Source organism: Bos taurus, chromosome 16 (genome assembly GCF_002263795.3).
Source record: "Bos taurus isolate L1 Dominette 01449 registration number 42190680 breed Hereford chromosome 16, ARS-UCD2.0, whole genome shotgun sequence".
In the NCBI taxonomy this organism is placed as follows: domain Eukaryota; kingdom Metazoa; phylum Chordata; class Mammalia; order Artiodactyla; family Bovidae; genus Bos; species Bos taurus.
Genome location: NC_037343.1, coordinates 43,302,407 through 43,319,356, shown reverse-complemented (window position 1 = coordinate 43,319,356; position 16,950 = coordinate 43,302,407). Strand labels below are relative to the sequence as shown.

Below are 16,950 nucleotides of genomic sequence, written 5' to 3'. Positions count from 1 at the left end.
GTGACTGCATCCACGAAATTAAAAGATGCTTATTGTAATTCAACTATTCTTCAATAAAGTATATATATTATGGGGAAAAAAGGTACTTGCTCCTTGGAAGAAAAGCTATGACAAGCCTAGACATTGTATTAAAAAACAGAGACATCACTTTGCTGACAAAGGTCCATATAGTCAAAGCTGTGGTTTTTCCAGTAGTCATGTACTAATGTGTAAGTTGGACCAGAAAGAAGGCTGAGTGCTGAAGAATTGATGCTTTTCAACTGTAGTGCTGGAGAAGACTCTTGAGAGTCTCTTGGACAGCATGGAGATCAAACCAGTCAGTCCTACAGGAAATCAACCCTGAATATTCCTTGGAAGGACTGATGTTGAAGCTGAAGCTCCAGCACTTTGGCCACCTGATATGAAGAGCTGACTCATTGAAAAAGACCCTGATGCTGGGAAAGATTGAAGGCAGGAGGAGAAGGGGATGACAGAGGATGAGATGGCTGGATAGTATCATCGACTCAATGAACATGAGTTTGAGCAAACTCTGGGAGTTGGTGAAGGACAGGGAAGCCTGGCATGCTGCAGTGCATGGATCGCAAAGAGTCGGACACAACTGAGCGACTGAACAAAAACAAAACGCTTTTAAACATGATATAGCAAATAAAAATTTTTTATTTATTTATTTTTTACGCTATGTTGAGTCTTCAGTGCTGCTTGGGCTTTTCTCTAGTTTTGGCATTGGGGGCTACTCTCTAGTTGCAGTGCTCGGGCTTCTCTTGTTGCAGAGCACAGGCTCTAGGGCGCTCGAACTTCAGTTACTGCAGCACATAGGCTCAGTGGTTGTGGCTCCCAGGCTCTAGGATACAGGCTCAATATTTGAGGCGCATGGGCTTAGTTGCTCTGCAGCATGTGGAATATTCCCAGACCAGAGATCTAACCCATATCTCCTGAATTAGCAGGCGATTCTTTACCACAGAGCCGCCAGGGAAGCCCCGTCAGATTGTTTTTTCTGGTTGCTTTTGGTACCTAAATTGTTGTATTTGATGGGAATATACATTTAAAGGCAGAAACAGTTGAGCCTGTCATTAAAGGAGGAGGCCATTGCTATTGTATATCTGGAATTGCTTTTTATTATAATGTATAATTCAGAGTTCTTTAATTATCTAAATAAGTTGTTTTCACATCTAGATTGTGAAACAGCAAAGAGGGAAGACTGAAAAAAATCTTTTAGGAAACCTGCTGTTTTGCATCTAGTCAAAAGAGGTTGTCTTGATTAAATCCAGACTATACTTCAGGTGGCCTTTTTATATGCATATGTTGCTTTTTTCAAAGGGGAAAACAACCATGCCCAGTTTTGTTGGGTTTTTTTTTTTTTTCAATGCCTTCTTTGTGATTCTCAAGAAATATTTTGGAGTTCATTTTTTTTTTTTTTTTTTTAGTTCATTTTTGAAAGTCTGTGCCAACATCGAAGTGCTTATTGCTTTTGGTAGCTTCCCAGTGAAGTGTGAAGCACTGCAGTGAGAGCTAGGAAATCCGGAGCAGTTAGAGAGACTGAGAAGGGAAGGGGCTGCTGCTGCCTGTCATCTCGTGGGCCAAGTTGATTTTTGGAGATTTAATTTTTGGTCATATATCAACAATGTGCTTATTTTATGAAAAAACATTTCTATTGGGGTAAGAACTGTTCTTGGCTGTACTGTGTAGAGATGAATGCTTTGTACAATAGGTGGTAAGAAAAAGAAATAAGAAATTAGGTCCTTGAGAGATCTGTGGGAATTGAGATTTTTGTTATTCAGCAAGCATGGGCTGGGAGGTAACTAGGGACCCAGAGTGTGTTTAGTCTGAGAGTTAAGTGATCAAAGCAGTGTGCTGACCTTTATGAGGCTTTAGGAGAGAGATCTGAATAATTGAGGGGCAGGGCCAGGAAAGATAGAGAATGTCTGGGAAGCCTCTTTTGTTTTGGCAGAACAGAAAACTGTAGGGCTAGAATTAGCAGAAGCTGTACAAATGACGAAATGATTTAACTATAGTTACTGTTTCCCTGTGACATTGTTCAGGTCTGATTCCAGAGTTCCTTTTGTAGCTGTGAATAAAATAGAGAAGGTAAAATTGGTGAAGGGGGAAACAAAAGCAGCTTTTACTTTTTAAATTGCCTTTTAGTGGGGGAAAAACCACCACGATTACCAGTTAAACACTAAGCTGTGCCAGCCACTATTAGGCCCTTACAGACTAACTCATTTAATTATCAGAACAGTCCTATGGCAGATATTCTTATTTTCCCCATATTACAGATGAGGGCATGAATTCTGGTTAACTTGCCTAAGGTCTCACATTTAGGACTGAGAGAAATAGAAAATGAACTGGTGCTGTCTTACTCCAGAACCCTCATTTTTTTCCTTTTAATTGAAGTATAGTTGATTTGCCAACATCTGCTGAATCATAGAAAAAGCAAGGGAATTCCAGGAAAACATCTACTTCTACTTCATTGACTACACTAAAGCCTTTGTGTTGATCACAGCAAACTGTGGAAAATTCTTAAAAGAGATGGGAATACCAGATCACCTTACCTGCCTCCTGAGAAACATGTATGCAGGTCAAGAAGCAACAGTTAGAACTGGACAAGGAACAACAGACTGGTTCCAAATTGGGAAAGAAGTATGTCAGGGCTGTAGGTTGTCACCCTGCTTATTTAAGCTATATGCAGAGTACATCATGAGAAATGCTGGGCTGGATGAAGCACAAGCTGAAATCAAGATTGCCAAGAGAAATATCAATAATCTCAAGTGCAGATGACACCACCCTAATGGCAGAAAGTGAAGAGTAACTAAAGAACCTCTTGATGAAAGTGAAAGAGGAGAGTGAAGAGCTGGCTTGAAACTCAACATTCAAAAAACTAAGATCATGGCATCTGGTCCCATCACTTCATGGCAAATAGATGGGAAAACAATAGAAGCAGTGACAGACTTTATTTTCTTGGGGTCCCGAATCACTGCAGATGCACTGCAGATGGAGACTGCCGCCATGAAATTAAAAAGTTTTTGTTCTTTTGAAGAAAAGCTATGACAAACCTAGACAGTGTATTAAAAAGCAGAGACATCACTTTGCTGACAAAGGTCCATCTAGTCAAAGCTATGGTTTTTCCAGTAGTCATGTATGAATGTGAGAGTTGGACCATAAAGAAGGCGGAGTGCCGAAGAATTGATGCTTTTGAACTATGGTACTAGAGAAGACTCCTGAGAGTCCCTTGGATTGCAAGGAAATCCAACCAGTCAGTCCTAAAGGAAATCAGCTCTGAATATTCATTGGAAGGACTGATGCTGAAGCTGAAGCTCCAATACTTTGGTCACCTGATGGGAAGCACCAACTCATTGGAAAAGACCCTGATGCTGGGAAAGACTGATGGCAGGAGAATGGGGCGACAGAGAATGAGATGGTTGGATAGCATCACTGACTCAATGGATATGAATTTGAGCAAACTCTGGGAGATAGTGAAGGACAGGGAATCCTGGAGTGCTGCAGTCCATGGGGTCACAGAGTCCAACACAACTGAGCAACTTAACAGCAGCATAGTTGATTTACAATGTTAGTTTCTGGTGTACAGCAAAGTCATTCTGATATATATATATCTTCTTATATCTATTTTCTTTTTGGTATTCTTTTCCATTATGATTTATTACAGGACATTAAATAGAGTTCCCAGTGCTCTGTAGGACCTTGTTGTTCATCTACTTTTATATATAGTGGTTTGTATCTGCTAATTCTGAACTCCTAATTTATCCCTCTTCTACGCCCTTTTCCCCTTTGGTAAACCTAAGTTTGTTTTCCATGTCTCTGAGTCTGTTTCTGTTTTGTAACTACGTTCATTTGTGTTATATTTTAGATTCCACATATAAGTGCTATCATATGGTATTTGTGTTTCTCTTTCTGACTTACTTTTTAATACTCTGAGATTGAGTGTATAGTTGACCCTTGAATATCAAGGGGGTTAGGGTGGCGACCCTCAGCAGTTTAAAATCTGCCTATAATCTGTTGACCCTTTGTATCCGTGGTTTGCATCCATGGATTTAACCAACCCTAGATTGTGTAGTACTGTGTATTTACTATTGAAAACAGTCCACATGTAAGTGGACCCATGCATTTCAAACCTGTGTTGTTCAAGGGTCAGCTATGTTGTAAACATATACAGTACAATTTATCCTATTTTATAAGATTTAGAATCTAATTTTGTTATTGTAAATGATTAGGAAATTTTATGATTGTCGATCTTTGCTCAAATCTACTTTATGGTGATATACTTTATACCATTTTAATATATTTTGAAAATACACTATTCTAAGTTGGGAAGAAGCTGCTTATGGGGTTTAGTTTTATGGTTTTGGATATAAATTTAAGAAAAATGCCATATTTCTTAAATTTGGATATAGAAAGCTTTTGGAAATGGAAGTTGGTGCTGAAGATATCACTAGGATTTTTAACAAACTCAAAACATGCTGTTTTAGAAAAGTTAATTTAAAGTTACTCTGTTGCCACAATGATATGTTAATTGTAGTTGCAGGCAAAAATCTTTAATAGTTTGCCAACAACAGTGTAATTGCTACATAGAGACTTTGAGATATTAGATAAATAAATTTATTCTGGAGAATAAAAGGGCTTTTTGAGTACAACTCTTGTTTTGACTGCCTTGTTTTCTAGGACTTAGTAATTAAAACATTATTTCTGCATCTTGATGCTGAAGTAGCAAAGTTGGAAAGAAGGCAAGGGAAAAAAGGGGGTTAATTTGGGGGACTTAGCAGTCGTTTAAAAGCTAATTTTGACTTGAAGGGACTCCAAGAAAGAGAAGATGGTCTTATGGTTCATCAATAAACTAAAACCTATAGAACATTTTATGGAAATCATTTTAAAGGCATTTCCATTTATCTTGGATAAGGGTCTTCAGGCCTTTACATCAAAGATGCTATCCTCTTCTCTCTTCTCTAGTTCTCCTAAGGTAAGGGATATCAGCAGGAAGAAAAAAAAGTTTGAAGACAAAAGGGGCAAGGTGTGAAAGCTGCAGGGGAGGATAAATAAATGTGAAGTTATCTACCCTGTGGACTTGGGGAAGATACAATCAAATCAGACCTTCAGTTCTAAGGCTGCCTTTCTGATTTATGAAGGGAGACTTAAGGAAACAGCCTTAAAGCCAGATAAGATGTGGATGGTGATGGGAGCCAAGGCCCAGAGGTGAGGATGAGCAGAGTGAGTTATGGGGACGTGAGTAGATCACCTGAACAAAAAAGACTCTTCCTCTGGGGAGTCCAAAGATGGTTATGATGATAAACACTAATGACAGTCACTAACATATAAGCCTGACTTCCTTTGTCTTTTGTCTCTCAGGATCCTGTCCTCTCCTGATTGCCTGCCTTCCTCACAGGCCATTCTCTTCTCTTACCTTATTTCCTTGTGTTGAAAGTACACCAGGACTTCGTCTCTTCTCTTTGATATCTTTTCTGTCTTCAGAGAAGACAGACTCCCTAGGTGATTTCATCTAGGCTCAAGGTTTTAAATGTCTCTGAGGTGACGGTAACTCTCAAACTCATTTCTCCAGCCTGAACCCCTTTTTAGAACTCTAGACTTGTCTACCCAACTGCTAACTTAACTGTACTTAAAGGTCTAAGACGTTATCTCAAACTCAGCATGTCTTCAACAGAACCGATTCCAGACCAGAAATATTGGAGTCACTCTCTAGTCTTCTCTCTTTTTCTTACAGACCATGTGTAATTCATCAGTAAATCAATTCTGTTTTCTCTGCTTTCACCATCTCTCCTGAATCTGGTTACTTTTTATCATTTGCACTCTTGTCCAAGAACACTCCAGTAGCTTCCTGTCTTTCTCCTTCTGCTTTTGTTCCTATGCAGCAGCCAGAGTCCTATTTTAGACATGGCTTAAAACTCAACATTCAAAAAACTAAGATCATGGCATCCAGTTCCATCACTTCATGGCAAATAGATGAGAAAACAATGGAAACGGTGACAGACTTTACTTACTTGGGCTCCAGAATCTCTGTAGATGGTGACTGCAGCCATAAAGATATTAGCTCTTTGGAAGAAAAACTATGACAAACCTAGGCAGTGTATTAAAAAGCAGAGGCTTTACTTTGCTAACAAAAGTCTGTCTAGTCAGAGCTATGGTTTTTCCAGTAGTCGTGTATGGATGTGAGAGTTGGACCATAAAGAAAGCTGAGTGCCAAAGAATTGATGCTTTTGAACTATGGTGTTAGAGAAAATTCTTGAGAGTCCCTTGGACTGCAGGGAGATCCAACCAGTCAGTCCTCAAGGAAATCAGCTCTGAATATTCATTGGAAGAACCGATGCTAAAGCTGAAGTTCCAATACTTTGGCCACCTGATGTGAAGAATGGACTCATTGGAAAAGACCCTGATGCTGGGAAAGATTGAAGACAGGAAGAGAAGGGGGTGACAGAGGATGAGATGGTTGGATGGCATCACGTACTCGATGGACATGAGTTTGAGCAAGCTCCTGGAGTTGGTGATGGACAGGGAAGCCTGGCATGCTTCATTCTGTGGGGTTGCAAAGAGTGGGACATGACTGAGTGACTGAACTGAACTGAAACCTCATTGTTTCATCCCTGTGCTTTAAATCCTTTTTTGGTTTCTTGTCACTTTTAGAATATAACTAAAGATTCTCACCTTGACCACACAATCTGGCTAGCTGTCTGACATCACAGGTCATTATTGTTTATACTGGTGGCCCTGCAGTACCCTAAATGTCCTGCAGATCCCTGCTCAAACATCATCTTCTCAGACATGGCAGTCTGCCTGTTCTCATCACTCCTCCCACCTCCACTGCCACTTTGTATCTCCTAACTCTTCTTTAATTTTCTTCACCAGGTTATACTATCTCTCTTAGTTAACTGTCTGATTTCCTGGTTAGAATGTAAGCTCCTTCAAGGCAGGAACTGATTTTTCACTGGATACCTTCTTGCGTGGGGCATGGTAGGCACCCAAATATTTGTTAAATGAAAGAATATTGTGAATATTTACTTTATGCTAGGTCCTGAGCTAAAACTCTTGACGTTGATTGGTATCCAACAATTCTATAAAGTTAGGCTCCATTATTGTACCTGGTTTACAGATAAGAAAATTGGTGCTTACTGTTTATTATGTGCCGAGTTATAGATGAACCCTAGAATGATATTGGATACTCACAGTGAGGTTAGATCAAATCTTCTATAGTATTCTATTTTCTTCACTGTTAAAATATTTAATAATAATATCTTCTAGAAATATTTCCTAGATCATTATAGGTTTTGATTATTGAATATTGGGTCAAATTGTAAAACAAAATTCCATTTTGGATCAAGAAACGCAATGGTTTTGATATAGACCTTTCTTTCTCCTGGCCCCCACAAGTGCCACACACTGGAACTTAGGGGTTTCTGATGCCTGATGCAGTTCTCATGGGAGTTTTTATGTAAATGGCAAGCAGAAGTTCCCAAACGTTCTACAGTGGTGGTTGTGTTCTATGTAATTGGTCTCCACACTTCCATTCATGCTTTCTTCTAGTCTTTTCTCCATGCTGTAGCCCATCCATCACTGTAACCAAGTCACTCCAGTGGCTTCTCATTGGGCAGGGATTCACCCGCTCCTTGGAGTCTGCCCATGATCCTGAGATTTTAGTGCTTTTCTACTCTTTGCTGCTCACTGCACGTGAACTTCACCTGTCAAACCAGTACCTGTGATTCACATGCTTATTTTTGCCCCAGGCCTTCTTAGTGGAGTTCCCTGGCCTGGGATGCACCTTGCCCAGTGGTTCAGAGCCTTGGAGCCAGAGGATCTAAATTCCAGTTCAGGCTCTGGCCTTGGGGAGCTCAGGGCACTCTGAACGTGAAGTGGAGATGATGATTGCATAAGGTTATTGTGCGGATTAAATGAGTGCATCCATGTGATGTGTTAGCACGGTGCTCAGGACATATGAAGTGTTCGTGCTCAGTCGTGTTCAACTCTTTGTGGTCCTATGGATTGTAGCCCACCAGACTCCTCTGCCCATGGAGTTTTCCAGACAAGAATATTAGATTGCCATTTCCTACTCCAGGAGGTCTTCCTGACCCAGGGATCAAACTCTCATCTCTGTGTCTCCTGCATTGGCAGGCAGATTCTTTACCCCTATTGCCTCCTAGGAAGTGTTAGCTAATATTATCAGCACTGTCTTCTACTTATCCTTCAGCCTGGCTTTCTCTTTCACCAAGTTAGAGTCTACTGACTACAAAGTGTCTGTTTTTTGTATAATTCCTTTTGTAAATTCCTGTTTATATGTTCTTACAGGACCCAGTGCTTGGGTAGCATGGATCTTGCCAGAATTTGAAAGCATGTATTTATTTTGTGGGATTGTATGTCTGTCTCCTCCATTGATTCTGAGCTCTGGAAGGGCAGAAAGAACTCTTTTGCTTGCCATCACATCCCTAGCCCAGTGCCTGGGACATAGTTTGTACTTCATAAATGTGCTCAGTACATGTGCCCAATGAAGAAAGGGCTGCTTAATTTTTCCTTTGTTCAATTAGGATCTTGGAATCTTCTGCAATAACCCTTCCTTTGAGAAAGAGCAATGTTGGTGTAGAAACTAGCTTTGTTTCAGACTTGGGAGCTCATTGAGTATGCGTACGCAGGGCAGGGACCACTGGAAGACAGGCAGAAAGATCAGGAGCATGGACTTTTCTGGATGGATGCTGTTGGGACAGTACTTTGGTTGAATGAAGGGCTTTGAATGATGCACCATTCTGGTTGTAGCTGTGATACTCAACAGGGATTCAGCCACTTCCTGTTGAGTCTCTGCTCTGTGCTGGGCATTGAGCCAGATGCTGAGCGCCTCACCCTTCTAATTGAATGTATGTTTCAGGGGAACTACTTGGGAAGGTGGAACTACTTGAATGCTGAGTACTTGGCATTTATTTACATCTTCTAGTGTTTATGATAGGGCAGTGCCTCTAGGGTGTGTGCCTTGTGTGTGAGATCAAGAATGTGCTTCATACCTACATAAGAAGTCTCACGCAAAGCAAGCTTATCATGTCTAGACCATAGGAGAAAATCCTGCAGCAATAGATTTCAATGGTAAGATACCTCTGTCTGCCATGAGATTCTGAATTTCCTGTGAAATACAAACTGTAAGCTGTTGTGTTGTTGTTTAGTCGCTAAGTGGTGTCTGTCTCTTTTGCAACCCCATGGACTGTAGCCTGCCACACTTCTCTGTTCATGGCATTTCCAGGCAAGAATACTGGAATCGTCATTTCCTTCTGCAGGGAATCCTCCTGACTCAGGGATCAAACCTGTGTCTCCTGCTTGGCAGCAGGTTTTTTTTTTTTTTTTTTTAATCACAAAACCACTGAAGAAACAGTTCTGAAGACCTGAGGAAGAAGAGGGTTTTTCAATACCCATTCCACCCTTGTGCCTCCAACATATGACTGTCCGTTATCCTTGCCCTTCCTGCTGTCCTCCATCAGTAATTCTTCTTATGCCTATACTATTTAAAACCTGGTCATTTTTCCTCTTGTTCCTGGTTTACCTACTACTGCTGTTTCCTAGAAACTGTATTCTGTTATCTGGGTTGAAATTTAGATACCTCCTTCCCAGAGATTAATGATTCTTGCCAGAAGCTGAACACGTTGGCTACTCAGGGAGAAGACTCAGGAAGTAAGTGGTGTTGAGAGAGCTACCTTCCAGTTCACACATAAGCATCACCTACTTACCAAGTCAGCACTGTGAGTGATATAGAAAGAGGAGTCATGGTTTCCAGCCACAAAGAAGTGACAATCTATAAGGAAAGATAAAACTAACGAATTCATTGGCTCTTTGGTATATGTTGAGTATCTACCATGTGTAAGGCACGTTCCTGGTACTAGAGAGTAGAGCAGTGAATGAAACAGAAATTCTAGTCTCATGGAACTTACTTTCACCTCAGTGACTCACATAATAAGTCAGGTACTTATGAGAGCAATGAAGAAAAATCAGGCAGGGTAAGAGGATGGAGAGTGAAGTGAATGCTGATTTAAATTGGATAATCAGAAAAGGGCCTTGTGATAAAATGATGTTCAGTTGGAGACCTGTGTGAAATTGGGGGCGTGTGCTGGTCAGATACCAGGGAGAAAGCATTCCTGCAGAGTAGTAAGTATGGAGACCCTGAGATGCGAATGTGTGTCTAGTAAGAAGGCCAGTGGGACTGGAGTGAAGGGTGCCTCTTTGGAGAGGGGTTGCGGAGGGAGTGGAGTTTTGTTCAATGTACGATTGGAGGGTTCCCTGGAGGCTCATCTTAGAGCTGGTCTGGATTGCGTCTGAGAAGGATCATTACCTGCAGCGTGGAGATGAGCCTTTTCAGAGGCCCAAAGGATAGTGGGGAGCCCAGTTAGGAGGTGTTGCATCCAGGTGGGAGAGAAGGTGGCTTGCACCAGGATGGTGATAAAGGTGGTGGTGACAAGTTGTGGGATTCTCAGTACATTTTCAAAATAGAACTGACAACATAGATGAGATGTGGAGAGTGAGAGAAAAAAGTCATAAGTGATTCCATGATAGTCTACAGGAAATTGCTAGTGGAGGTGGGTCCAGATCTGGAGTACACAGTGTGTCTAGAGAAATCTTGATAGAAGAGGAGGCCTCGGGTGTAGAAGGAGTCTTGAAAAGCTGTGTGAAATAATTTTATATGAAAGAAAGCACCATGAAGTATAGTGCAGCACTTCATAAAATAGAATTACGTTTAACTCCCATCCTCAAAATATACCAGGAATCCTTTCCTTGAAGAAGAAGAATTGATTTATCCTAGAGAAAGCCTGTACACTGATGACACTTGACCCTGGGAGGCATACTATATTTGTAGTACCTTTTGCATTGATGAAGATATGGTTTAAATGTTGAACGTATTCATTAATTGCTATAGTTCCACTCACATGTGAATGCTTTTAGTTCAGTTCAGTTGCTCAGTCGTGTCAGACTCTTTCCAACCCCAAGGACTGCAGCACACCAGACTTCCCTGTCCATCACCAACTCCCAGAGTTTGTTCAAACTCATGTCCATTGAGTCGGTTATGCCATACAACCATCTCATCTTTTGTTGTCCCCTTCTCCTGCCTTCAGTCTTTTCCAGCATCAGGGTCTTTTCCAATGAGTCAGCTCTTCACATCAGGTGGCCAAAGTATTGGAGTTTCAGTGTCAGTCCTTCCAGTGAATATTCAGGACCGATTTCCTTTAAGATTGACCAGTCAGATCTCCTTGCAGTCCAAGGGACTCTCAAGAGTCTTCTCCAACACCACAGTTCCAAAGCATCAATTCTTTGGTGCTCAGCTTTCTTTATGGTCCAACTCTCACATCCATACATGACTACTAGAAAAACCATAGCTTTGACTAGATGGACCTTTGTCGGCAAAGTAATGTCTCTGCTTTTTAATATGCTGCCCAGGTTTGTCATAGCTTTCTTCCAAGGAGCAAATGTCCTTTAATTTCATGGCTGCAGTCATCATTTGCAGTGTTTTTGGAGCCCAAGAATGAGAGACAAATTAAAAGCCCTGCACACTGTGTTTTGGCTCATTTGACTTTGATACAAGAATCACTGTTTTAAATATTGCCCAGTCTTTTCAGTGATAGAGTTCTCTGTCTATTTGGTGAAAGTTGATAAAATTTATTAATTTTTTTTTTAACTACTGTATTTTAAAATACTGTATACATGTATTTTACATGTATACTGCATAGGTATATACTGTTTTGGTTTTTCTTTTTTGTTGTTTTTCATGAAAATGGTACAGGATACAATGAAATTAAAATTATATGTGACCCGTGGAGGACGTTCATCTGAGTGCCTGCTTGATGTAGGGCAGCACAGAGGATCCATAAGACATGGTCCATGTACTGAAGGGATTTTTAATGGGGAAGGAGCACCAGAGATTCGATGTCACGTCTCAAGGACTCCAATATAGTATTGATTCATTGACTCTTGCCAAGAAGTTGAATTCTTGTATTATGCATTAGCTTATTTTACCAGTAAACTTTTCTCATAGAATATGGGTTATCATACCCATTGAGGGAATTTAAAACAAGATAAAATACCTAATTTTGAAAATTAGCATTTGTGTAGTGCTTTCCTCATTTAATCCTGTGAACTAGGTATTACCTCAGTTTTAGAGAGGATACGAAAGTGTAACAACACCCAAGGTCGTAAGAAAATCTAAAAATATTTCTTGTTCTTACTGATGTTGGTCCTCTGATTACAAGTCCTATATCCTTTACACATGTACACTCTCCTCTCTCCCCTCTTTTATTAATGCTTGGAGACATCCTGTTTCTTAGTCGACTTGAAGTGAGTTAGAGTTTAGCTCTTCAGAAAGAAAAATCCTCTGGCACGTCCTTTCAAAATGTGAATTCATTGTCCGTGAGCTCAAGTGCTGTCATTAATATTTTATCTTTATCACAGTTTTTTCTCTTTACAGAGTTATAGAGTCTTAAAATTTTTTGCTAGTAAATATTTAATATATTCAAGATAATATATATATAATATATATGTAAATATAACTGCTTCCCATTCTAATATATGGAAATAACCTATGCCTTCTGAGTGTGCCTACATTCCCCCCACAACAGGTAACAAGAACATTAAATTTTGCATTTTTCCAAGGTGTCTTATTTCATTTAGCAATTAAAAATTTTAAAATATTGTGGGTAAATTTCATCTTGTTTGACATAACTGTTAACATAAATGGCTCTTTAAAATTCTGTTTTTATTTATTTATGTTCAAGTAAAGATACTTTTGTTAATAATAAGGCAGTTATTTAAGAGGTAGTTTGATGTATTCAGAAGTAGAAATAAAATGTTGTACACATGAACTTAATCTAATGTTGTAAGCCAGTATTACTTCAATAAAATATAAACATTCAGTAGAAATTTGAAAAAGAAAAGGTGTATCTTTCTTATCTTTCTTTGTATACCAAACACAATACACAGCAAATGTGCCCCCACCCCCGCCAAAGTTTGTTAAATAAATTCATGCATCTGTGTGCTGAGTGGAATACATAATAGCTGGAAAGCAAAAAAATAGATAAAAATAAAAAACAGCTTGATTTTGAAGCTGGAAGTTAGGAATATTTATTAGTTTCAGAAGTTCCAAAGATCAGGGAGAAGGGTCTGTTAAGGAAGAGGAAAGGATTTTGTGTGATTCAAGGAAATTACTCGCTGGAGTAGTTTTTCTTTGCTTTACTAGAGAAAGGAGAGCAAAGGGGCAGGATTGGCACATTTGCCCTTTCTTAAGTTGTCCTTGGCAGCTTGGTGCTGCCGGTGAGTAGCCTAAGAGTGGATAAGATATGGCTTAAAGTTTTATGACAGCAGGTGTTCACCATGGTTTTGAGTAGTGACGACTACTTCATAGGTCATTTCCTGTATCTTGTGATTTTCCTTTTTGCTGAGCCACTGAAACCTGGAATCTGGTTCACCAAGTCTGATGCTAATTTCCGTTTTCTTGGTAGAGTTTCTGTGTGGTCTTTCATCTTTTAGGAACTGTAATTCTCATAGTTCCTTGTTTCATATGGATGAGGAGAGTTCTGAACAATGCCTATACGGTTTGGGTCTGAGGTGGTCATAAATGTACATGCACATGCATAATCACATGTGTAGAAGGGGCTTACTGTGTTTTCCTTGGTGATCGCTGCATGTGCGGAGTATTTGAGTGGTGGGTGTCTGGGCTCAGGAGCTGGACTTCCCAGATTCACATCCTGAATTGCCACTAGCTAGCCCTGTAGCCTTGGGTTTTCCTTAACCTCTTTGTGATGGTTTCTTTATAAATGGAGATAATAAAGCATCTGCCTTATTAAGTAATTGGGAGGATTAAATAGGTCTGTGCATAGAAAGTACTTATAGCCAGATTAAGTGCTCCATGAACGCTGGCTGCTATTTAAGTCTTGCAGGTAGGGCTTTTGTTTAGAAACATACTTCTTTGCTTAGATTACCATTTGTGTGCGGGGGAGATGTTCTTTCTAGAACCATGTCTCCTTGTCACATGATTATGTGCTGTGAGCCTTATTAATCCTCTGTCAGCATTTGAGGTTGGAACATAAGTGTGGCCATACCCTGTGGAATCCAGTGAGAGAGAACTAAGCACCGTAGCAACTGTTGCTATTTGTGTCCCAAGCAGCAGCTGCCTGGGGAACAGATTTATTTTTTAATCCTGATCTCACTGATAGCTTGGGATGTGGCCCTGCCTTAGAGAAGTGGATTGGTTGAGATGCCTGGTCTTTGAGGCGACTTCATGGCCACATGTTACAAAGATTCTATTCCATGTGAAATATGAGGTAGTAAAGCTTTGTGTATGTGAAGGAAGAAGGGAGGCCAAGCCTCAGTATTCAGTCTAGTCCCTGAAGTATGTAACTGGACTAATTACCCAAGAAATCACTTTTGATGTAAACAGTGATTTCAGAAATAAAACTATCCTTCCAATGAATGCTTCCTTACTAAATGCTTTTCTTAAATAGATAAGATCTTTAAAAAGAGTTTGTTTCAAGAAGTGGTTGGATTAATTCAGTAATTTTTCTATATTTTATTTTTAATGTGTTGATATATTTCAAGCCTTAAAGAAGTACCTTGAAATGGTCCCATGGCCCATTTCCAGATTTCTTTTCTTCTAACTTACCTAGATTCAGTCACAGAATATTTACTGAATACCTACTATATACCAAGCTCTCTTGTAAATCCTGGTGACATCTTGTAAATGTTGGTCTGATTTTTTTTTTTTTGAGTTCTATATATAGACCCTATCTATTAAAAATTTGATTGATTTTATTTTTCAGTTGCCCTATTGAGATTCATTTGTATGAGTTTACTGATTTGAATATTTTGAGCTTATTGCATAATATCATGTTGAACTAACATTTAATTGAGTGACTTATAAAATCAAAACGTTTTCCTCCTGCAGGTATTATTAACCCAAAGAACCCAAAGGAAGCTCCAAAGTCTTTCAGCTTTGACTACTCCTACTGGTCTCACACCTCGGTGAGTGTAGCCCTGGTGCAGTGTAGTAGAACGTTGTGGGTTTTAAATGGTTTGAAGGAGCCTGCGGGTCTACAGGGGAAGCAGAGATTACCAACATCTAGGCAAATGAAGAGTAGGACCTTTTGCAGTGTGCCCTTACTAATTACAGGACCCCAAATCTTGCTGGCTTCTAGTGATTGTTCCTAAAGTTTGCTTCTGTGTCTCTATTACACACTTTTTTTTTTTTCCTGTTTTGCATTAGAGTAGGAGATGTTTTAAACTACTGCAAAGCCTAATTGCCAAGGGAAGAGTATGTTAAAGGGACTGGAAAACATTCTCCAAAAGCTGTGTTTATTGAGAAATAAAGGCACTACATGGAGGGAGTTCAAAGAATTAGTTGTTGCATGTGGGATGCATTTGTTGCAGTTTGTTGCATTTGGCACGTGGGCTCTTCCCCAACCAGGGATCAAACCCATGTTCTGCTGCATTGCAAACGAACGCAGTCTTAACTACTAGACTGCCAGGGAAGTCCCCAAAGAAGTATTTTTATATGTGGACTTGATCTTTGATTTTCTAGTCGCATTTCCCACTTAAGAAAATTTTCTTGGAGCTCCCTATGAATGGAAGAGTGATACTTTCAGGGTTATGGAAAATGAAATGTAATGATGTCAGATAATTTCATGTAAATATTTTTATGTATGGGTGGCCTGAATGTCTCTAGTACCTGTGTGTGTGTGTGTTTAATGAGAAAAATAAACTATATATAGTGGGCACTATTCTGATTTGAAACACTTGTTTATTATAGAAGTAATTAATAAGCATAGGAAAAAGTATGAATGAATGCCATTTATTTTTCCTTTTACAGCCCGAAGATCCCTGTTTTGCATCTCAAAACCGTGTATACAATGATATTGGAAAGGAAATGCTCTTACATGCCTTTGAGGGATATAATGTCTGTATTTTTGCCTATGGGCAGACTGGTGCTGGAAAGTCTTATACAATGATGGGTAAACAAGAAGAAAGCCAGGCTGGCATCATTCCACAGGTGAAAAACACAGCAACAAAAAACTTCTGTTCATTATTACTCTTAATCCTTAATTACTTTAACAGTTTTTATTTAGCAAAAATTTACTCAGGGACTATCGTATGCAGGGCATAAAGGTAAATCACCTGTCCCTTTCCTTCAGAGGAGCTCACAGCCTGATGGAAAAGACTGATATGTATTCAGTCTGTCTTTATATCCAACATCATGTTACTTTATCTTTTGAACAATGTTATCAGCTTTTAAACGTGATGGTAGGTGCCACGTTCTTTTCCGAATCCTAGGAACGCTTAGTGAGTGTTGTTGGTCTGATATTTTCCCCAGTTCATGTTTCTTAACATTATGAGCACCCAGATCACTTCTTAGGAATATGACTCTTTTTGTTTTTTGATTGCCTTCTCTTTTATGTTATTAAATTAATTCTATCACTTAAACTTTGAACAGTCTGATATTTTTTTAAAGAGCAGTTAGTCTTGATTTTGTATTTTGTTTGGGAACTGAGAAAAGTTGTTACATAGGTATATTTAGAAGGAACTTCTTTTGCTAATAACAGGAATATGGTTTGCTTTTATTAGTGATATTTTGAATTAATTTTAATATGTCCTTTTACTGTAGGCCTAGCGTGGCCATTGCTGTATTCCAAAAATAAAATACATAAGGAGAAATAGCTACTTTTTGAAAGGATTTATTGGATTTATACTTTTAAATTCAGCTATATAATTGAAATTATTAAAAAAGATTAGGACATTTTCAGAAAAAATTGAAAATACTAGCATACTTTTTTCTGTAAAAAGTATATGTCTGAATTAAGAATATGTTTGGAAATTGTTCTTTATGTATAGTAATGGTAATAATTATAATACTAGTTAAAGAAAACATTATGAGCACTCATCACGTGCCAGGCACAGGTCTAAATTCTTTACGATTCTTAGCTCATC

General features: G+C 39.2%; 1 protein-coding gene across 11 annotated transcripts in view; it reads left to right on the top strand.

Moving 5' to 3' along the window:
• Positions 1-16,950, top strand: part of KIF1B (kinesin family member 1B) — a 151,498-nt gene that overhangs the window by 23,073 nt on the left and 111,475 nt on the right. For all 11 annotated transcript variants that reach the window (XM_024976732.2, XM_005216995.5, XM_024976730.2 and 8 more), the window contains exons 3-4: positions 14,915-14,991; positions 15,836-16,015. In XM_024976732.2, coding sequence (XP_024832500.1) covers positions 14,915-14,991; positions 15,836-16,015 — 257 coding nt within the window. The remainder of the gene's footprint in view (positions 1-14,914; positions 14,992-15,835; positions 16,016-16,950) is intronic.